This window comes from Thermobia domestica, chromosome 7 (genome assembly GCF_964235325.1).
Source record: "Thermobia domestica chromosome 7, izTheDome1.hap1.1, whole genome shotgun sequence".
NCBI classification, from domain to species: domain Eukaryota; kingdom Metazoa; phylum Arthropoda; class Insecta; order Zygentoma; family Lepismatidae; genus Thermobia; species Thermobia domestica.
Window position 1 is genome coordinate 236,621,643 of NC_137460.1, and position 24,692 is coordinate 236,646,334.

General features: G+C 36.4%; 1 protein-coding gene across 4 annotated transcripts in view; it reads right to left on the reverse strand.

The window, feature by feature from the left end:
• Positions 1–24,692, reverse strand: part of mahj (LisH and WD40 domain-containing protein mahjong) — a 139,980-nt gene that overhangs the window by 95,945 nt on the left and 19,343 nt on the right. For 2 of the 4 annotated variants that reach the window (XM_081766003.1, XM_081766002.1), the window contains exons 5-7: positions 13,921–14,066; positions 8,742–8,959; positions 5,626–5,871 (exon numbers count right to left, since the gene is read on the reverse strand). In XM_081766003.1, coding sequence (XP_081622129.1) covers positions 5,626–5,871; positions 8,742–8,959; positions 13,921–14,066 — 610 coding nt within the window. The remainder of the gene's footprint in view (positions 1–5,625; positions 5,872–8,741; positions 8,960–13,920; positions 14,067–24,692) is intronic. The other 2 variants (XM_081766005.1, XM_081766004.1) reach the window with 2 other exon arrangements.

Below are 24,692 nucleotides of genomic sequence, written 5' to 3' on the forward strand. Positions count from 1 at the left end.
TTGATTTTCTGAAAACTGTACTCAAATTGTCTTTGCAATATGAAGTTATTTACGGAACTAATTTTATCACACGGAAAGAACTTTTGTCGCTGACTGTACAATGTATTTCAAATAGAACATATCCCCTTTCAACAATGGCCGATTCAATTATTAAGAATAAAGTATATCTTGTCAGAATCTCTGCATCAATAAAAAATGATGAGTGAAACTTCTGAATAACGGACACACATGGGACATGATTATTTGTCTGTAAACAGCAGATGTCCGTTACTAAGCGTTTACAGAAATTTGAATTACTCCAAGCTCTTGAGACAGCTGTATGCAGCATACAGTAATTTGTTTGTATGTTCGTAATAAATACAAATATGGATCAATATCGAAATACTATACTAAATATTCGAATTAACGAGTGGTGGGGGATTCGAAAAGGGAGAGGGGAAAATACTGCTCCTTTAAATTTTATCATAAAACAAACATTTTTTCATTCATCTTTGAAGTTCCACACAAGATTCGTGATTTTATGACTAGCTGTCCACGATTATTTTTATACACTGAAGGTTTTCAAGGATATAATTTATTGTAGACAAAGAAAAGAACTTCAAGTTCAACTTGCAACTGTTCTGTGCGATGATTCACTACGTCACTGCCTTTTGACAAAAACATTTTGGGGAAAGTGATTTTCATTCCACTATACTCTTTCAAATGTATTTTCGAATTGCAGGAAATATTTTTTATCTTAAATATATATGTGAATAAGAAAAATTCCTGTCCTTTATGAAGAGGTTACTAAAAAGTTGGGTAGAAAAAACTGGATTCGTGTCAGTACCTAACAAGCGTCAGCGAAAGGGACGGTTCCATCCTGTAATATACAGATATTTTTGCCGGGACAAAAAAAATCTGTTAGTATTATGGAGGTTAAAGGAAGTTTCCCCTGTATCTCCTAAGTTCTTATATATTGAATCCATTGTCCAAACTTTCATATTAATTAAATATCCATCCTCCAATTTCTACTTTTTAATGCATACGGCCAAAACTTTCACCTAATATTTTAGAAACTGACACATCACAACAAAGTATCTCTACAACATAAAACTAAATCACGTATACATATACAGAAGATTGTTCCACATATGTTTGAGCAAACGAGATTCCTTTTTCCCATGAACAGTATAAACTTGTCCGGTCCTGGTCAGTGCAATGTGTGAGGTGTGGAAGTGTTTATTCCTTGGACCGAATATCCTGCCCGAACTGAGCCGCCTTTGAAAGGAGAACGCTGTATAATTGTTCCAAGCGTTTGTGCTTTTTCGTTGGGTCGAAAATGCCGCTAAACAGTTGCTTTTGCGAGTTACGTTGTGGCCCTTTATGACGCAAAGTTTAGTGTTTCAATGACCAGAAAACGGTGCAAAAGCAAGGGTTGTGACATTAGCTTTACTTTAACTAATAATATAATCGGCAAGCATTGAGTTCTCCAACAAATGGAACGAGAACACGACCATGCATACAAGCCACCAGTATGTAGGGAAATTTCGCAGAATGGCCATGCAAGAGAATCCTCCGACCAAAAGACATATAGCAAGTCATCTAAATGTGGCCTTGGTAATTATCAGTTACATTTTGTGCCAACGACTGAATAGTGTAAAGATGTTCACGGCTAGCGGCTATCATTTTATCAGTGTCCATTGACGAGAATAACGCTCGGAAGCTATACGAGCGACATCTGACGAACAAAAGGTGATAGTATGTCGCTACACTGGATGAGGCGTGTGTGCACCTTTCTGAGTGGGACACCGAGAGACATCATCTATAGTGACAAAGGCGCGACACGCTCTATAAAGTGCACCTGAGCATGCAAAAAGTCTACTGAAGATTCGCAGGGTGAAGAACTCCAAAAACAGTTCGCAGTACTACCAGGAGAGATCCTGAGGCCGATCTATGACTATTATGAAAATTTTTCAGGAAACATGCAATGTTTTGTACATGGAACTGCCTGTAAAAGCCTGTCAGATTTTGACAGACATTATACAGGCGCCTGTTTCGGCGAAAACATGTAAAGAAAATATTACAGGCCCATTGTCTTCAGGTGATATGCATGTCGAAAAAGTATTAAACTTCTGTTGGAAATTTTGCACGGAAATACGCGTTGTATAGAGCCTGTACATTAAAATGATAACACGCAATGTACACGTAGTCACTCACATGCAAGTAAATGGAGGGAATATGTGCATGTAAAGTATCTTGAATGGTTTGTTGATAACATTCGCAATACAGTAAGAATGAAAAGTACAAGGAATGTGCATGTTTATCAACATGTAATATACATGTGTGACATTCGCATTACATGTAAATATCATGTATTAGCGTATAGCATGGAAAACGCATGATGTAGAATATGTTATTTTACATTTATCATTTTCGTGTACATGCGAAGTGTGTAACTCCCCTACGTGCAGTGTAAAGGCAATGTACAGGTGAACGGGAACATGCAATAATCATGATTGCCAATAAATGTATTAAACAGATACGTGTGGTTAACAAGGTGGATTGGAGCTAAACATTTACGTTATAGGCATAGGAGACATGCAATATTCAGGCACAAGTCTCCAGTTCGACATTCGCTATGCAAAGGTCCTGACACATGTATAATGCATGGGATTACAACTGAATACATTGCCTGTATTATCTCCGTGTACATGCGAATTGTGAACCCACCTATATGCAATGTACAAACAATATGCAGGTAAACGGAAAATGCAATCATCATGATTGCCAATAAATGGGTTAAACTGGTGCATGCCATGAACAATGCTGATTGGAGTGAATCATTAATGTTACAGGTGTAGGAAACATGTAATATTCAGGCATCAAGTCTCCAGATTGTCATGCACATATGCATGGTCCTGACACATGTATAGTACTTAATGCGATGTACTTTACATATATATTCCGCTAACACGCCCACTAATACCCTAACACCTGTATTTCACATGTATTTAACATGTCAATTACATTCTTATCAAATGAAAAGCAGCTGTCGTCAGATCCTCATGAGGTAACATATATGTCAACAACATGGAATATGCCCGTTACGTACATGTCCTTCCACTCTCTACATGTTGTTTACACGCATTTTTCACGTTGCAAGGTTGCAACCCTATCAACATGAAAACTACCTGTTTCCATGAAATGAACATGCAATGATCGTGAAAAAAATCGATACCTGTCTCATGCGTTTAAAAGTGTTCCATTTTCAGGCGCATGTACAGGCGCCTGTAAAAATAAGCCTGTTTATGCATGTTTTACACGCGCCTGTAAACCACCTGTATTTTCTGTCTGGGGAGTACAAATTACAAGAGATGTACGAAAGAGATCACTATGGTCTGATCCAACACAACAAAACATCATACACAAGATCGTTCATCACATTCTGGTACTTTCTACCAGGATATGAAGGATACTATTATAATACAAGCCCCACCTTTCAACGAGGTACCTGTAAACCGGCCGGACGCAAGGTCAATGGACTTTTGTGGATTTGGACTGCTGAAAAGGGCTTTGGGCAAGAAGTGTGTGACAGATGTTAGTGGACTCTAGAAAGCGGACTCTAGTGAAAAAGGAATAGGACAAGATATCCCTCGTTGTTCTCCAACGGAGTCTTCTGCAATAGAAAACACTTTGCCGGACCATCGTTTAGAACCACGGGTGACACATTGAGCATTGCCGCACCTGGCGTCATGGAGTTGAGTTGATTTAAAGTTTAACGTCCCTTTCAGCAGCGATGCTATATGAAACGGGACCTACTGATTAACATGAAATCCGAAACACATGAGCATCCGCCGAGATAGAACACGGGTCTTCCATGCCAAAGGCGCGTACGCTAACCGCTTAGCCACTCAAGAGCTCCTAGCGTCATGGAATTTCGTAAGTATTTGCTACGTATAATTTGGTCACATATACGGAGAACAGCTTCTGTAACAATAGCACTTTCGCTCCACACTTATCAAACAGATAATCTCATTTCCATTCCCAACATATACACTGAGTTTATTTAATAATTCATTTGCTGGCATTATTACCTAGTCAAAACACGGAACTAAGTACATTGAAATATTTATCATGGTAAATTTATAGTATTTCACAAACATATTATCGTGCACAGAAAATGAATAATATTATCCGAATACACATTGAGAAAATACATCAGATATGGGGAAGTTTTTCCATACTATTCCTAAGATTTTTAAGATTTTATTCCTATCATCCATTGGTTACCTTATTTTTAGCCTTGAGAATAAAGGAACGACTGAGCAGTATTAATAAAACAGAAGTAATTGAGAAGCATGTGAATTGATTATTATTGTTGACGGAATATGCCGGCAGCTGAGGTTAAACTAAATTTAAAAGATTTATCTATATCAATTTATCATCAATATGTGCTGATAAACCTAGGTACGTTGTAAGTTGCTTGACGCTACGTCCAGAACCGTAGAAATAATAAACAGAACACAAAAGGGGAAAATATATGCATATCCCAAATGCCTTATCTATAGTGATATAATAAAATTCTAACTGTAGTGTACAGTTTCTCAATGTAACTTTTGCCAGTGTCTTCGGTGAAATACCAGAATGATTATGGGCTAACTAAACACCACGAAATTAAAGAGTGAAAAATGTGCGACTGTGCTGAAAATCGTACCCAGACTTCCGACTTTTCAACCTGCTAACTATTAACTACCGACACAACGGAATGGACTTGTACGTAGTGCTTAGCGCAACGACACGGCAGATGGAGACTCAATTCGGTTCCTGATATAAGTGGAGGAAAAACAAACGAATGAAGGGGAAACTATCTGAAAAGCCAAGGCAACAGCGGCTACAGTAACTTCTCAGTGACACGGGGCTAAAGTTCAAACATTGCACTACACAAGTCACTGCGATGCAATAATATCGGAAGCATGTGAAAAATAGGTCACTACTAAGTTGGTAGGTCGGCACTCAAAGGTTAAGAAGTTTAGCAGTGTAATGACAGGAGACAACAGAGGATTTTATTTTTTCTTTTTTTAAAGTATTTTCTTATCCAATAGTATAATTGGTTTTCATAGATCCAAGTTACTCATGGGTAAATCGTTATGTAATTATTTATACAAGCCGTATATTAAAGTTCTCATTTTGTATAATACAAATAAAAGAAAATAATGGACGTATCTTCAGTATATTTCCTTTGTTTCATGGAACAAACGTCACCTGTAACAATTCCTAGTATCTCTTTTAAAGTCCACTTTACCTTGGATTATTAATTATTTAGTGTGGATGCTGTTGTAAGTCAGTGCTAAAATATTCAGAGTAAGCAGAACAACAAGATGTAGAGGACAACTAGGTTTCATGGTCTTCAAAGTAAAGTGGATTTGAAAAAGGTTCCACGAATTTTTACAAGTATCGAAATGACTGTACTATGAAACAAGAAAAATATACGCAAAGTAGTCCAATATTTAATTTTATTCATAAGATACAATAGTAATTTGTATTGCAAATAAAATTTGTCACGGTAAAACCTGATCCTGAACGAAAGATTATATTATTACTATTATTCCGAATAAGAACCGAGCAAAATACAAGTAACTAACTCACCTTCCTGTTCTTCCAACGATCTCTGATCGTTAGCTGCTGTTGACTTGTCTTCCACGCCATTCGTGAGATCGCTTCCCGTCCACGTGGACCTATCCTGGTGATACGAGGAGGCGGTTTTCTTCGGAGGTGTCTTTGGAGTTTTTATTTCGTCCATTTCAAAATCTAAAAACATGGAAGCATTGTCGGCAGGAGATGGTTCCGGATACTTGAATTCGCCGTTTTCTTTATGCTTCACTTTTGCTGGAACTAAAACATGCATAATATTAATGGAACATTTTCGAAGAAAGAAAGAGAGAAAAAAAAGTCACAGTCTTAACTCAGACAGACGAACAAATCTTTACATCCCAGCTGAAGAATTTTTTTTTTCAGGTTAATGATTTTTCACCAGTTTAATACTACGGGATGTACATAAATTACTGTGCACTATGAATACATACTTCCATGAAATATATGATCTGTACCTATATTAAGTATTAAAAAAATCCTTAAGTTTTACGTCTTTCAGTTATGCTGGCTAGGCTAAAGGAGACGGTGATGATGAGAAATGAATGAAATGGTGGAATGAAGAAAGTAGGAGAAAACGGAAGAGCCCCGAGAAAATCCATGCAAACTGTGTTTGTCCACCATATGGTTCACTTAGCGCGACCTGGGATCGAACCAAGGACTCCCGCACCAGAGGTGAACTCCACCACTGAGCCACCGTGGCCCCTATATTAAGTAAAGAAGTGTACGCAGACATGGTTGTACGTCTTGAAGAGGTCCATTTAAAACGTATTTTATACAAAGCGTTTCAAAATGGGTTACTTTTAGTGCACAGAAATGGAAGTTTCTCTGCTTTATTTTCTGGAGGTTTCACCAAATTTAGTAAAACAGCTGCTGCTGTCGAGAAATGTTCTTCAATTTCGGCTGCCAAGAAGTGAGTCTTCAAATAACGCTGTCATACGTTTTGATGACGGACTGCTTAACAACAAATAAGTTACATACACCGGAGGTTGTACTAATATTTTATAAGCAACCGGGAAATTATAAGGTTGAGTTTACAGACTCAATTCATTGACTTTCTTTAACGGCCACCTCTCTTTTTAAGTATGAAATCACTAAAGATAACAGTTTTACAGCACAAAACCTTGTTTCTTTATATCCTCGCTCATAGCAATAACGTTCCTGATAGGCAATCTAAAAAGTTTTATTAATGAATGATCACTAAGAGAGTTTCTACACGTAATTGTAAAATATGTTCCAACACTTTTTCGGTAAAGGAAAAAACATAGATTTAGAATTGATTTTGAATTCCTGATGTAAGAAGTCCCTGGTTCGATCCCACGCCATGTGAATTTCTGGAGAACATCTATAATAATTACTGCGGATGACAAAAGAAACCAACGTGACAACCGAGCTCGGGAATCGAACTTGGAATCCGTTGAGCACCTATGCATTGAGAACTTTGCTAATGTCAACCTGAATGCATACAAAGCTAGCTGCACACAAATGTGCTTTTCCTGCAAATTGTGATGCGATTCAAACAAAACGAATTTTTGCTCCAACCTCACCAGAAACAACCGCAATAAACCATTATATTAGAAGTTATGGATTAAGCAATTATACATAAAACAAACTACGACGAACTATGCACGTAACATGTATAGAGGAAAAATCCTCAATCAGATAAACACAGGGTCTAATTTACTACACTTGTATTAATCCATATTCTTAGCTTTTTACATACTTACACAAATGCTAAAAAAAAAAAAAAAAAATAAAAATAAAAAAAAAATAAAAAAATTAAAAAAATTAACAGAAAATTGAACAATTATCACACGCAGGTCCAGACGTTACTCCGCCATCTTTCAGAAATCATTATGAAATGGTGCCGAGTGTGACTGGATTCGAACTCAGACCTCTGTTTCGTTTAATTTGAACTTTTTTTTTCATGTTGTTATTGGGCATGCACGAGTGTACGTTGTGGCTACCACGCTTTCCCACTTACCCATACAATTCATAGGCCTACCTTGCACAGAGCGATTTTATTTTATTTAGTGACATTAAGTAATTTGTTTACATTGGCGTACTGATTTTTTTCCATCACTTTTAAAGGAATACTCTTAGAGAAATAATGTTATTGTTTTTCTTAAAGATTTTCTTTTGAAAGTGATACAGTATTTTTATGTATGTGTGTTCTTCATATATATTTGTGTAAAATGGCTTGTTCGGATGGATATATTACGACTTTATTATTGTCTTAGCAACGAGAAATGCGTCAATTCAACGAAAACACGAGAAAATAGTTAGGCGCAACGAAGTAATCATTATACACCTTATCCGTGAGTTTTTTCAGGGTTCTACCGTTCCTTATAATATTCTCATTCCATCGATTATTTCACTATCTCTCACTTTCATTAATGATCTGTCTCCTTTAGCCTAATATATATATATATATATATACAATCAAAGCAAAAACAATATTTACAGTCCTAGTTACTTCTCGAAGGTTCCAAATTTGGTCAAAGCTGGTTAGTTAACTTATCTATAATTACTGGACCTAATAAAATCTTCATGTTTGAAAAGTCTGAGACTGCAGCCAATTTCCAATTGAAGATCCTATTAAAGAACAATTAGCAAATCAACGCTACTTCTGAACTCAATGAAGCAGTCTTCATTGCTTACTTCTTACTTCGTTTAGGCTTTATCTTACTTTCCAAGGTAATTTCAATTTGACACATATAGTTAAAGATTCCCAAAAATACTAAACGAAACTTTTTAATAATCTAATATTGAAACTTCAAGCTTCACTACACGACCTCCAATGAAATTTCAGGTTTTCCTTAACATTTCGTTGTACTAATACGAGCATAATATAATTACGGCAGCCGAACATTCAAAATTTTTACATCCTGTCAAATCTTACACTAAAAGCTTGGAAGGGAAGCGAAATTTCATTTAACTAAGTTTAACATACTATATTATTCACAAATTAGAAAAATAATAAGATCGTTCCCAACCCAATATCAATAAGTGTACAAATGGCAACTACTAGAGGAGGGTCTCGGAACCTCTTAGACCGAGTACGATTCTTCAAATAAGAACTTAATTAATACGATTATTTTGTTTTTCCTTACCTGGACTGGCATCACAGGACAATGATCTCCTTTTACTCCTGGCGAAAGAGCCGACCGGTTTCACATCCGTCACCAAATCATCGGAACTCGTCCTTTTCTCATAGTTAAGATGTGCAAACGGCCTGGCTGACAAAGACTGCTGCCTTTCCTCCGCTGCTTTCGCTTGAAGTTTATGCAGTCGTCGAAGCATTAATGGGACTAGTTTTGCGTTATTCTCTCTATGCAAAACGAAAGTAAAAAGAACATAGATAAACGCTGCGTAACACGGCAAGAATTAATGTACAGTCTTGTTAAATAATAATAATAATAATAATAATAAACTTAACTGCCCACCTATTCTGGAAGACATATTTTCTATTTTCGTAACCAAATGTTGGAGCCTTTAATACTTATATTTGATACAATATTCTCTTTATGAAATTATATCTGTGCACAAGAATGCATAGCTTTTAAGTAGCTCGCTTAAAATTATGTACATAAAAACTATAACGGAAAGCAAATTTGAGAACAGTATGTCGCTTGAAATACGTCTACACTAAAAGACTGTCCAGGCTAAATTCGCGTTATTTTGCTTCGCTTTCAAAATAGGTGTAAAGAAAGAAGTAAAAATTGAGACAACAACGTTTCCTAATTTACGAAGTAATGAAACACAAACAGCCATGCCTTTTGAACATGTTGTTCACAAATGTTATGTTGATGATGTTGGAATATAATAGCAAAATCTGATCGCTGGAGTGAAGAGGATACGTCTAACAAGAAGGAGTAAGGTTCGCTTACTAGTCTTTCAGCGACTGTTTTTCTGTTTATTCAAACACTCTTCCATATCTATTGGTATTATTTGCAAGTAAAATAATTTAAATCTTAGTGTAATCATGACTGTTTATTAGCTACACGTAACTAAATACCAACTTTCTTTTGTGTTAATTTTACTCTTACACACACACTTAAAAATTCTACACCCCGTCTGAACTGAAATTTTGTTGAGAGCAGCCATCAGAAGTCTCTCGAGTAAAGCGTATATAATTGTCTTCTTTACTTACGTTTTAGTAGTGCTGTCTGATCGAAGCAAAACTATAACTGCAGAAGCAAGATATACTTTCGTTACTGTTTGAGTTAAAGCATACTATTTCTTAGTTTTTAAATCCATGCAAATTCTGTGAAGTGACTTAATGACACACAGAAACCTAGCAAGTTCCATGACTGAATGATTCATACAAAGGAAATGAAATCTAAGTTTTACGTTCCACGCTTATCCCGTGTAGGCAAGAGAAACGGTGACTATGAGAAATGAATGAAAAGGTGGAATGAAGGAAGCGGGAGGAAATGGAGGAACCCACGCACAACTTCTATCAGCATCTTCAACCACCTACACTCATTTGCTTCGTTTCAGGCCAAGGATCAAAAAACGAATTACGTGTTTATTTAAATGGGAAGTTCAAATATCGAATTTTTCATGTCACTAACCTGAAGCGATTCCGAGACTGTCTTAATTTCAAGTTTCTAGTTTAAGCATTTTGCCTAGGTATTCACCAGGGCTAGCATCGGGGTTGGTCTGGGGTAGCACCCCAGAGTATTTGTAGAGGGCTACTCCACATAAAAGAAGAAAAAAAAAGAGAAAAACAAAGAAAAATCTCAATCTGCTGCATTGTATACACTATCATTTCTTCATTTGCAACTTCATTTGCTTTCTTTCCTCCCAAAATTTATCAATCAAAAGAATAGCATTCAGAATGGCTTGACGAGAATTAAGATATGGGCTATAACTCTAGAACCTCCCTGGCTGTTCGCCATGAAAGAGTACACGAAACAAAATCCATTTGTATTACAAGATTATCTAACATTCCATTTCCTGGAGGGTCAGTTTTAAACATTTTCCGGGGGAAGACTCCCGGACTCCCAGCTAAGTTTGGGGTGCATTCCATGTTCCCTACACCCCAGTTGTGGACTGTGAACTAGAGCATTCTCAACGATTTTCAAAACCTGGCGCTTCTAGCTAGGACTTCTTCTTTTATATAGAAGGATAAAATGAAATGAAATCTAAGTTTTACGTCCCACGATTATGCCGGCTAGGCTAAAGGAGACTGTGATGATGATAAATGAATGAAATGGTGGAATGAAGAAAGTGGGAGGAAACGAGGAAACCCACGCACACGGTGTTTGTCCACCACAAAGTTCACTTGGTGCGAGCTGGGATCGAACCAGGGACCCCATTATATAGAGGGATAAAAAAAAGCAAGCTCTACTGAGAAGGTTCTGAATACTTGCAAAAAATAAAATAAAAATCTTCCTTTACTGAACTCCATTTACTTATACTCTGATACACGTAACCCTGTATTCCAACACCGCACTCGCCTGAACGCTTTTCTGTTTTTCTCTTGCTTTTCTTTTCTCCCCAACCCTAGTTACTGAAGTGTTTTACCGGAAAGTACTTATGGTGTTCTCGTTTACTGTTCTATTCACGTTTTCCCTACATTCTCGTAAGTAATTAATTTTCTATTTCCGTTTACAGTTCAATTTGTTTCAGCTTTTCAATAATGAACACTGTTGGTTGATTCATTTCATAACGATGTAGCTACTATAAATTTTCTTGGAGTGTTCGTAATTTATGCATATCACAGATTACAAATAAATGGTTTAATATGGGAAGTTAGATCCATTTAAAGATAAACTAGTAAATTAATCTAGTGCAGAAATAAATATTACAAAATATTTTCTATAAGGTTATTTCATCCATAATTCTTTTGAAGTAATTATCAAACTCCTTAAAAACTCGCCTGACCTTCTCGACCAAGAACACACCAGACTGAAATGACTGACTGACTAATATTTGGTCTAGGAATTAATTCGTGCGGTTGGTACGCACATATTGAAGCTGTAGTACAAACACAAAATACATAAATACCTTAAGAAAAATATTGTCCATCGCTAGCCACCACTTTCGCCCATCTGTCAGGCAATGTACGGATTCCGTGGCGAAAGAAGTCCTCATCCTTGGAAGCGATCCAGTCAGAGACCCATGTTTCGATATCTTCTGAAGAAGTAAACCGTTGTCCAATCAAATCGTTGTTCATGCAATCGAACAAGTAGTAGTCCGAAGGAGCAACGTCTGGTGAATACGGCGGGTGGGGTAAAACTTCCCATCCGACATTTTCTAAATAGGTTTTGACCGGTTTTGCGACATGTGGGCGAGCGTTATCATGTTGAACAATAAGTTTATCATGTCTGTTCTCCCATTCTGGTCGTGTTCTGGCCAGAGCTTGCTTCAAACGCATTAATTGTCGTCGATAACGTTCTCCATTCATAGTTTCACCCGGTTGCAGCAGCTCATAGTACACCACACCTTTCATATCCCACCATATGCACAGCATAACCTTTGCACAGTGAATATCTCGTTTTGGTTGTGATGGACCTGGTTCACCTGGTTTCACCCAGGCCTTTTTTCGTTTAGGGTTCTCGTAATGGATCCACTTCTCATCACCCGTAATAATTAGATGCAGAAACCCCTTTCTGCTCTGTCGTTGAAGCAGCAATTCGCAAATGGTTTTTCGTCTTTCAACGTCTCTGTCTTTCAATTCATTTGGAACCCAATGTGACATCTTTTGAATCATTCCCATGGCTTTCAAGCGTTTGGAGACTGTTGTTTGATCAACGCCTAATGCTGCTGCAAGTTGTTCCTGCGTTTGACACGAATCCTGCTCGAGGAATGCTGTCAATTCTTCGTCTTGAATTTTTTTTTTTGGCTGTCCAGCTCGCTCTTGGTCTGCCAAGCCGAAATCACCACTTCTAAACCGTGCAAACCACTTCTGACACGTTCGCTCAGCTAGAGCATGGTCACCATACACTTCCACCAAAATACGATGACTTTCAGTTGCACTTTTCTGCATGTTAAAGTAATGCAGCAGGACACCCCGCAAAAACACTTTATCAGGCACAAATTGCGCCATGTTCACTTAACTACAAACTGGTGTTGTTGACGCTTTAATCCACTGCCCTATACTACGAACGATACGCGATGACAGGGGTTTGCAACACATGTGTGGATACACGGAACTGTGGGACGGTCCGTTCGTTGCGCCATCTCTTGTCCACCCGCACGAATTAATTCCTAGACCAAATAATAATAATAATTAAAAAAAAAAAATTAGCACGGTACAATTATGCCCTGCAAGATACACAATAAAAATAATGAATGTAAGTGAATGATGGAAGAATAAGAATCTTCAAAATAACTGGACAGAAATGAAGCAGAAAACCACAGAAGATAAAAAGAAAAAATATACAAGATGCCGTAAACTACAAACTTAAATTACGTAGGATCACACTATGATCTTCAGCATTTGAGGTAAATATCCTATCACGAAATTCCCTGTACGCTAAGTATCAATTTTTTACGATGTTTGTGGTTTCTGCTCACAGTTACAGAAAAACTACACATTTTTAAGTTTAAAATCTACATCCGTATATAAGACTGTATGACACTATTCTGTATAACTGTATCATTTAAATTTTATGACAAGTTCTCGAAAGTTCAGAAAAATGTATTACCTCAGTTAGTAAATTAATTACAGACAATGGAGTTACGTACATCCATACATGCGTAAGAAACTTCCATTTCAAATAAAATTCTCGAATTGTATTTATATCTAAACTTTCTAAGTTCTATTATGACAGCCATCTAAATGAATAACGCATGAATGCTAATTTGGCGTTAATGATCCTGATTCTAGTAGGTATTAACTTCTGCTGAACTGTTATTAATTAGTTAGAATATTTTACCATCGACGTTGTAAGAATTGGTTGGATTAATGTCCCTTTTAGCACAGAGGCTAATAATACATTAACCTACAGCCTAACGTAGAATCCGAACCACATGAGCTCCGTCCACGAATCGAACGGATCTTCCGTCCCGAAGATCGGCGTTATAAGAATACAAGGTTCTGTATTCTATTTATAAAGCATATTAAGTGAGTTTTTGCCTTATTATTAAACTGTATTTTTCGTAATCTGTCAATATATGTTTGCAACATATCTTAAGTTATGGTAAAAATTCGACCTGTGCGAAAAACTTAAATGATTTATCCACCGAAGTCGAAGACTCTGTAGTTTAAGCTTAAAGGGAGCAGCCTGTAAATTAAATGATTATTCATGATACCTAAAATAAATGAAGACAAATACATACCTGAAATTAGCTGCTATATCCTGTACTTCCATCGCAGCTGCCAACAAACCAGTGGCATAGCTTTGTAGCGGTTCCACAGACTTTTCAGCCCACGAGAAGAGCCGAAGTATCATCCCTTCGGACTCCTGCTGCAATAACATATGCATCTGAAAATGAGGCCACCATTTTCTTTGAATGGAATACAATTTATAATAAAATATTTAAATGAACCCGACACCGGATATAGTATGTTCCCAAATGACTATTGGGTTTCCTAGTTCTCCATCCTTGGATAAAAGTATCCTTCCATCACCAGCCCAAGCACCGTAGTACCTTCACCATTCTCTCCGCGTGTCCTTTCTTTGTACCATAAAATAGGAAAACCTACAAAAACAAAACAGAAAACCCAATCCCAAACCCATGTCCCAATTGCAGATTGATTCTGTACACAAAAAAAAAAAGATGTTACTCTTTCGAGAGTTCATATATTACACTACACGAGTCGAGCAATTTCGTCAGTTCCGCTGACAACCAAAGTGCAAGAATCTAAAACCAACCAATATCACTGCTAGGTAAAGACAGTGTAAGTCGAGTCGGTATATAATTCACGTTTATTTACATGCGATATAATACCGCATCTTCCTTCTCTTTAATCTCTCTATTCCTTCAAGTTTCCTGTTTCGGAAATTTATGTTACAAATACAATTCTCTCTTTCGTTACAATGCTTATAGATCAACATTTGTTTAGATGAAAGCAAATAATACCGGAAGTATTGATACTTGATCCATACATTTCAATAGCAGATGCAGAACTAATATCCTTCATAAGAATTGACTTCACCACCAATACAGACTGTAGTATCAAAAGTAAAAAATTAAAATCAAGAAATAACATTTGATGCAAAACCCGTTACTAGAAATAGCAGTTCTCATTCCTGTGTTAGCGGATGGATAATTGTAAACGAAGTGTTAAAAAAGTGTAATAAGCGTTAAACAAATCTAGTGAGTCCGGAAATTTTGGGTTCATTTTCTTTACAAAACACACACAAATAAACAACGATGGTATTTTACGAGTTCTAGTCTGTAAAAAAAAGTAACAAATGGTTGCGAACATAAATCCTGAGCGAGTCGAAATATTAACACAAACTAAAAGAAGAGGCGAAAATAAGCTTTGTTATTTTATTAATTTAAGATACATTCCATAACATTTATCAGTAAACATACTTGCCATGATTAAAAAGCTTACTTAAACCGCTCGTTTCCAAATGACCGAACTGTTTAAACGGACAATTCTGAATTCATCGGTGAAAAAGTGAAAAGTTATCTCCAGAACACGTCATATTACAGAGTTGCCTTCAAACTCATTAATATATATCAAGGGCTCGGGGCAACAAGTGGACAAGCCACACTTTTGTGAAAATCCTTTTATTAGTTTAAATGGTGTGTTGTAAGTATATCTACATTTTTAAAAAATATATTTCGTCAGATTCCGACACGATAATGCTGCCACGATATATACAAGGGTGTGTCTCAAAAGTTCCCTGACATACGGTAAGTCTTGTTATTATCAGAGTTACAAGAAAATGTAAGAGAGAAAAAGTCTCCAAATATATTTTCAATCTAAAGTGAAGGATTTTTTTTTTAAATCGGACGAGCTATTTGGGCTGTACATTCTTTATGCTCCCAATGTTCAATGAAAATGCAACGTTGCCATTTACTTGGACCCACAACTTAAAGTGAATGGGGGCATGTTTGAAATAGGGGCTGGCCATCGATACGCCGGCGTAGCAACATTAACTTTGCTCACTTATGTTGTGGGTTAACGTAAATGATAACGTTGTATTTTCATTTAACATGGGCGCATAAAGAGTGTACAGCCCAAATGGCTCGTCCGCTTTAAAAAAATTCTTTCACTTTAGATTGAAAATATCATATTTGGAGAAGAGACGTTTTTTCCTCTCAAATTTTGTTGTAACTCTGATAACAGAATTACTCTATGACAGGGGACTTGGGGACACCATATTATATATATACAGGGTGGGCCATTTTAATCAATCCATGGAAATATCTGAAAAATGATAAAACATAGAAGAAATGTTTGAAGTACACGTTATATATTGCTAAGGGAGAAAACCAATTCCACCAAAAGTACCCCTCCCCACCTCCCGTAAATGGGTGTAACTTTAAAATGTCAAATGGGAACATGGATCGAGTAATACCTCGTTCGAAAGGTCTTGGAAAACTAAGTAACGCTGTACCAAAAGATGTTTCATATGAAGCACCAGTTTCAAAATGGCCGTCATGATATAGTTCGAAAACTCCAGTACGCGTAATATGAAAACCATGGAACGTAAATGAATGGAACAAAATTGAAATACGTAAATATCATAGGGCATATCGAATGATGTGATCCCTGTGGCTTCCCTGAAGGGGTCTTGTGGGTTAACTTCAAAATTTCAATGTCCGACCGGACAAAGGTTCGGGCGTACGCTTGACCTACCCAATGCTGTTTGGAAGGCAGACTTCATGGATAGAGAATTGGATCACTGAGTTAATGCGGATGGCCACAGTTACATTTTGATTAACTATTAGCACTCATGTCATATTATGAGCTTGAGGGACGAAACAGTGTGTACGTATATCCCCGAAATGCTTTCCGAATAACCAGCACGCATTGCATATAGTGTTGTAAATAGAAAAAAAAAACCGTTCGTATTTTTTCAGAAATGTATGTTTTTTTTAGAAAAAAACATTGCCTCGTTTTTTTTTCTAAATTTCGTTTTTTTTCAAATAGTCATTTGTAATGCATCTTACGTCTATTTAAGTATGAAATATTTTTATGTAGGTGAAATCACCGTAAAATGCAACATAAATTAAACGCTAGACAGTGATACGCTACAAATATTTTACAATTTACATGAATACCATACCTATTAACAATTCGGGTTCCAGCAGTTTTCACCAATATCAACTAAGAAATAAAAGTAGAAATGAAAAATTTTTTTCCGTGAAAGCAGACCTTTAATATGTACGAAAATTATGTCACGAACAGTATAAAATTCAAACAACTTGTCTACAAGGTAAAAGCTAATACTAATTTGCCTAATAGTATTTTTCTAAATATCATATATAAATAATTTGTCGATTAGATATATATGATATGCAAAGCCGGCTCTACCATATCTGTAACACGTGCATTTGCATGGAGCGGCAAGTTTAGAGGGTATCTGTTATAAGTAGAGACCGGATGTTTAGGGATTAAAAACTTGGAAAATAGGCAGGCACATACGCACTTAAAATTTAAAAAATAAGCAGTAAAATAGGCACTAAAATGTAACTCGAAATAATGAAGATAAATACTCAATACATTTTAAAAAATAGATTCGTCATAAATAGTGTTCAAAGAATATATCAACATACCTGTTTGTTAATGTCTTCTTTCATTCTGCTTGATATGTATTTCATATTTTATATATATATATATATATATATATATATATGAGAGAGAGAGAGAGAGAGAAATTGTAATGTACCATGTGCTTGTGTTATTTACAGTATATAAACCATATATATTTCCCAATTAAGTCTTATTTCACAGAAAATGCATAGAATACGCAACATTAGGCACTAAAGCAATTATTTAGGCAAAATAAGCAAAATGAAGTTGGCTTAAATCGAAATTATAATCCCCGATATAAACTTTAAAACGTTATTTCTGATAATATCTTTAGCATTAAAGAACATTAAAGAAAATTTTGCCTAACATCCGGTCTCTAGTTATAAGTATATTATTTAAATTAAATATTTCTTGTTGGAAACAGACTTCATGATGATGGTAGTTACATTTACTAAGCTGATCTATTTGAATACTACATTCATAAATTATGTTTAGGTTGCATTAGTTTGTCACATGGACAATGTTAAAGCAAATGGTCGAATCAATCCGAGCACAAATTGCTTGATTGTTTTCAAATGCAAGAATCCAATTCTCGAATAGTAGCGAATATCTGTTCCACTTAGTAAGTTATCGCAGTTTTGATATGACAACTAGTCTTGTTTTTGTCAGAAACAAGTTCTTTACCATTGAAGAAAGAAACAAGCTTTTTAAAAAATATTAACAGATGTAGAAGAAAAATCAAGAAATCAAGATAAAAGAGCTAGTTGCACTGGAATTGCAAACTGATACATTGAGATTGAAGCTCGATATTGAATTCTATAAAAAGGATTACCATCTTTCCTCTGCAGGTGTGTTTGCTTTATCTTTCACTAACATAATACATTAATATTTAAAAGAAAAAACAGACAAAACGGGATGGCATTTTTAGTAAGTATTTAAGCCTTTCTGAGTATGTCTGCACTTACTCTCCCCTTCATTGTTCATGCTGGAGTAGCATACTCAAAATGATGACTTTTAAGAGTTCTTCTTTCTGGAGAAAGAGGAAGGCGGCAAATTATGCCATTGCACGGGGCGACCAATTGCCTAGGGCCGGCCGTGTGTATGACGATGAAAGTTGGTAGTTGATAATAATGGCACTTCTTGTATATGTATATACAAGACATGAATATAGGATGACTCAATTTGAAGTAATGCAGGAATATTAGAGTTTTGAAACTTTGTAGTATCTATTACAATTAACTTACAATTATAAATATTATATCAAATGAAAAAGCAACTCAAACAGTTTTGTACGCACGCATGTACATGCATTGTTTCTTCTGTCTGCCGTTAGAAATAGCAAGTAGCAAAGATGGAGACTAGAGAGCAGAAAGCTTTTTGTGTTTTAATAAAGACTGAATCTGTACAGTGCAACCGTCTGTGTGAAGAATATTAAGGAGACGCTTGCAACTACGTCCTTATCGTTTGCAGTTGCTACAGGCCTAAAGCCTACAGACTACGGTTTACGTGCCAATTTCGCAAGTGAAATATTGCTGCATAACAATGAAGATTTTCTGGATCGTGTCGTCTTCAGTGATAAATCGACATTTCACCTAAGAGCTAATGTGAGCACTCATAATGTTTGCATCTGGCCGTCAGCAAATCCTCAGGAGATCGTACAGTTGAAACGAGACTCCCCTAAATTGAATGAGTTTTGTGCCATTAGAGTGAAAGTTTATGGGTCTTTCTCGCCTATCGACTAGATGTGTACCGTGTGACGAATGAATCTCACATCGGACACTTGTAACAAAGGCTGTTTGGGGTGCTCTTTTACTTGATGCATTGCTTATAATTGTACGTAAAATGTAATAAGTACTACGAAGACCTAAAACCCCAAAATTTATTTTGAAAAACCCTACATTTTTCACCAACAGCGTTGGAACTAAGATGTAAAAAGGAGAGAAAATTTTCCTTATAAAGTTATTGTTTGCAACAACGATATTATTATTAGTCGAGACTATAACTACAACAACACGGGTTAGTACTCAAAAAAATGTAATCAAATGTACACCAGGTGGCCAAAGTGGCACACATGGGTGTGTCACTTTTTGAATCTGCTCCTGTGTGGACACTAATTAAGATATCGGGATATTATTCTTGCCAAATATGGTTTATCATATTAATTTCTTTTTCTTCTGGTGTCGAATTTCCTTCTCAAATTTCACCCCAGTCAAAAATTGAAGAATTTTCTAGTTTCGAATTTCCTTGTAGCTTCCTTCGTTGTAGAAAGACCTCCTTAAGACTTGCCAGATAGATACCTCGGATGGATACCTAACTGTTGACATCAATTGGACGGGCCTGCGCGTAGTGTTGCCAATTAAGGAAATTAAAACTTCCCTAAATTTGGGCAAAAAATTCGAGATTTTTGTTTATAAATCCGTACCTATAGGTTCGAGTGCAAGTCAACTTACGCCAATCGAATATTTGTCCTTACTTAACAAGCGCAAGTACAGATCATTACAATGGGGTAATTAGGGGACGCACGAAAAATTCGTATTTAGGTTCTAACCCTTGATTTTTCTAGTTTTTCCGTAATATATTTTTGCCGTAATATGTTTACCGTAATATATTTTTGGTAATTAGAAGCTTTGTTCCTTAAATATCGCCACAACACTTGTAGGATATATTAGTGGTGTACCAATGTTTAATTTATGATAGTTTGCGTCTGTCTGGTAGCAGTATTGCCAGATACAGAAAATTTTAATTCCAGATTTTAGGGGGAAATTTTGGGAAAATATCTGTTTTGTCTCTATTATTTCCCTCTTGTTGGCTACATCGAAACAACTTACCAGTATCTGGAAGTCTCGTCTTTGTCCTACACAACGCACTATAGAAATTTTAGTAGGATAATTAGGGGAAGTACAGTTGAAGTTTACACTAGACCTTGTTCTCTAATTGGAAATATAAGTGATTTTTTTAAGGTAGAATGATATATTTTTTATTGACATGCTTACTTTATTATATATCGTCACAATACTCGTAGGGTATATTAGAGGGATACCAAAGCTTATTTTAAGATAGTTTGTGTGTGCCTGATAGCAGTGTTGCCAGCTACAGAAAATTTTAATTCCAGACTTTGGGGGCAATTTAAAAAAAATCCCTTTTTGTTTCTATTATTTCCCTCTTGTTGGCTACACTCGAACACACGTATCAGTGTCTAAAAGCTTCGTCCTTAGCCTACACATCGCACCATAAAAAGTTTCACTAGAATAATTAGAAGAAGTACAGTTGAGGTTTATAATAAACCATTTTCTGGAAATGGTGAGAAAATGGTGAATTTCTGAGGTAGAATGAGATTTTTTTTTTTTTAATTTCATGCTTACTTTGTTAGATATCGCCATGATACTTGTAGGATATATTCTTGGATTACGAAGATTTATTTTCAGATAGTTTTCGTCTGTCTGATAGCAGTGTTTCCAGCCAAAACAATTAATTCCCGACTTTAGGAGAAAAATTCGGAAAATTTCCCCTTTCCCCTTTATTATTACCCTCTTGCTGGCTACATTGAAACAAATGTACGACTATCTGAAAGCTTCCTCTTTGGCCTACAGAACGCACTATAAAATGTTTCAATAGGATAATTAGAGAAACTGTAGCCCCGGCATATTTGTTGATTTTTGCTTCTGAGGCATAAAAAGTGTCAAAATTTCATGTGTATGATCACAGAGATTTTTTCTTTCCCTCTTTGAATGAAAGTCAGCGACTTCAGGATTGCACTGTACCTTGTCAACACACCAAAGAATTTGTTTAGGTGACTTGAACTCATATAACAACAGTGGTGCTAGATACAAAAAAAATTGAAATTCGGTTAGGGAATTTTTTGTAAATTTTCACCTCTGCATTTCCCTCAATAATTTCCCACCCGTTGGTAACACTGCAATGCAACTTACACCAAAAAATAGCCACATCCATTTTCTAAAAAACAAGGCCTTAACTATATCAATCGAATGAATAGTTTTTGAGCAATAAGTCACTAACTGGAAATGTAGGAAAACGCCAAAAATGACCTGGGGCCGAAAGGAATAATCACACAATTTTGCTCGTATAGGTACAAAGAAACAAACGATTTGTAAGTTACGAGGGCTTCGACTCAAGTTCTATTGATTATTTCAATAATCTTCAACATAAATCAATAAATAATAGTTGCCAGAAAAAAAACAGACATTTGAAAAAAAACATGAAAAAGAACGATGTTTTTTATTGAAAAAAAACTTCACAGAAAAAAAACGTTTTTTTACAACACTAATTGCATAAAAGTTTCTGTGGTGACGGAGATTAGCAAATTCACACGTTTGTAAGTTCCAGCAACTGCATTACTCGACAACTTCTTTCGTATAACGTTCCTTCTGTTTTCGCATCAAATCATACTCAGCCATACAGATATGCATTACCATTCAATCAAATTTCGCCTTTTTTTAGTCACTACAGCGTCATCCTTACAAACAAATGTTTCAACGACACCATACCTATTTGTAGCGTAGCCTTAATTTGCGAATTAAAGTAGAGTTCTCATTTGAACTTTTACAGTTACTTTCCACCCCACTCACATACAGAGCGCAGGAAGAGATTATTTTGCAGGACTTGGATTTCTCTATATACATTATGGCAATTTTACTCTAACATATTGAAGTTAGCCCCCAAGATCCTTTCAGGGAGACCACTGGGATCACATGGACCACACCATTCGATATGCTCTATGATATTTACGTATTTCAATTTTGTTCCATTCATTTACCTTCCATGGTTTTCATACTACGGGTACTGGAGTTTCCGAACCATATCATGACGGCCATTTTGAAACTGGTGCTAAATATGAAACATCTTTTAGTACAGCTTTACTTAGTTTTCCAAGACCTTTCGAACGAGGTATTACTCGACCCATGTTCCCATTTGACATTTCAAAGTTACCCCCCGTTACCCTCATTTACGGGGGTACTTTTGGTGGAATTGGTTTTCCCCTTTAGCAATATATAACGTGTACTTCAAACATTTCTTCTATGTTTTACCATTTATCAGATATTTCCGTGGATTGATTAAAATGGCCCACCCTGGAGATATATATATATATATATATATATATTATCAAATTATGAGTCTTGAAATCCTTGAATTGAAGACAAACGTGCCTTGTGTATATATAAAGAAACTAAAGAAACAGGGCTTATTTCCGGAAAATACGGTGCCGGTGTTCACAGTGAATACGATATTCTATGCATTTTGAGTGGCTGAGAAGGTGGCAAACTCCAAAGACGTAAAAGAAATTACCTATTCCTGCCACCTATTAATCGCATCGATCTTTAAATTCACATAATAATACGCTCGTTTCCGTCTTTAAATCGAAAACTTTATTTCGTAAATATACAGATTTAGTGCATGTGCTGCATTAAAAAAACACCTTTTGAAGGAAAGAAAATAAGGTTCCCACTCAAATTAAATAAAGATATACACGGCTTTCACCGTTCAAAAATTTTCTATTTCAGGGTTAGAAAGTTTATAAAAATAACATTTACTGACTGCACAACGAGAATAACTGCCTGGTACGGGAGCCAAGGCGCGACGAGACTGTCAATACGTTACAGTGGAATAATTAACCTTGCCCTCGTTCCACCTTACGATGTCATCTGTACTCTAAAGAAACTGATTGGTACCAGTTATCGAACTAATGGCTCAGCAGGACATTGTCCCAGACAGCGAAGATGATGATTCAACATCTCATCAGTTACATAAGGAATTCCATGTCGTCGAAGAATTTAATTACATAAACTTATGTAACCCGATTGAAAAATAACATAATTTGCAAAATTTTCCTTTCCTATCCACCTGTCATAAAATTAGCAACAATCACTTTTTTAATCCTATTCCAAATTTTCCACATTGTCGGTATGGTCACTACCAGAAAGGATACCCTCTGAGAGGAGCGATCAACATCACGCCACTGTGACATCCACAGAATCATCTCTTAAATAAACAGATCACAAAGGTGAACGGGTCCATCAGGGCTGTCTTTCGTCTAATGGTGACTTGCCTTGCGGCTGTTCGTTTTTAGCCAAAGGTTCGACGCTGTAGGGACCATCGTCTGCATTCTGTTTGTGGTTCAGGATGAGGATCACCCGACTTCTGTAGCAGAGCCCTACGTCGAGCCAGCCATCCGGGAGTCCGTCGGAGCCTGGAAACTCTGCCGTTGATCCTATTGTCTTAAGATCGAGTCCTAGCTTTTATACCGGCATCTTAATCTATGAGTCGTGTTTGTTTAAACCATTCGTGAAGTCGTCGAACTGGTTTCTGGAATAGATGGAGCGACGCTGTAACCCGGCAATTAACATAAGTCCTCGTAATCCTTCCCCCTCACCTAACTCCATCTTGTCTACTCACCTACTTCCTGCAGACACTTTAAATTTGATTGTTGAGTATCATTTCTATGTTCATTATAAACTAACATCCTATCTAACACACAGAGTGAAAAAGTGAATGACTGGATTGGGACTCGAACCCGGGTTTTCGGTATACCATGACGATGCGTTAACTACTACGCTACCCAGTCCCGCTTCCCAGAACAGCCACACTCTCTCCCACTTCTGAAATTTCTCTCCCACTCTCTGATCAGACCTTGTGGCTTGTACCACAGCCTAGCTGTTGGCGTTAGACAATCCAGTGTCCACATATAGAGAACAACTTTTACATCCTCTCAATCTGTTCCACACGCATAGCTTTCTGAGTTTTGTGCTCTACTTATTATACTAACTACATTTCCGCTGAGGTGGAGAACTTGTTTCCTACCACTCTGCTAACAGGTTTCAAAACCTGTTTTGAGTATAGGTAAAGTAGATAAAAATGTAACGGACAAAACACTTAAAAAAAAATCTACTTTCTAAACGTTCACGGTTTTTAACCAAATTCAGGGCTTATTCCTTTTTTCTTTTTCTCTCTCTCTCCATGACATACGATATCTATACCTTATTCAGGTTAGGTGGGCACCCTGGAACAACTGCTTAAACACTGATATCACAAATCCTCTTCCCAACCTGTAACGGAAGGAAGTGGGCGGAGAGAAAAAAAAAGAAAGAAAAGAAAAAGACTACTGTTTTTCGGTATTTGTATGCATTTTTCAGTATTGAGTTGGAGGCAATTCCATAATGTGATGTGTCCTGCAGCTTAAGCTTTTAATCTTCCACCGTTGGAGACGGAAGTTGCTCGTTGAAACAATTCGGTCATTTTTTTTTTAACTTACGTATATACATATATTGGAAAGGACCTTAATTTCTGACAAAATTCACACACGAATGTACGCTTTAATGAAATTATCATAAATTTGTGTCTTCCACGAAGAATATTAGTTTTGCATCTACCTCTTTCACTT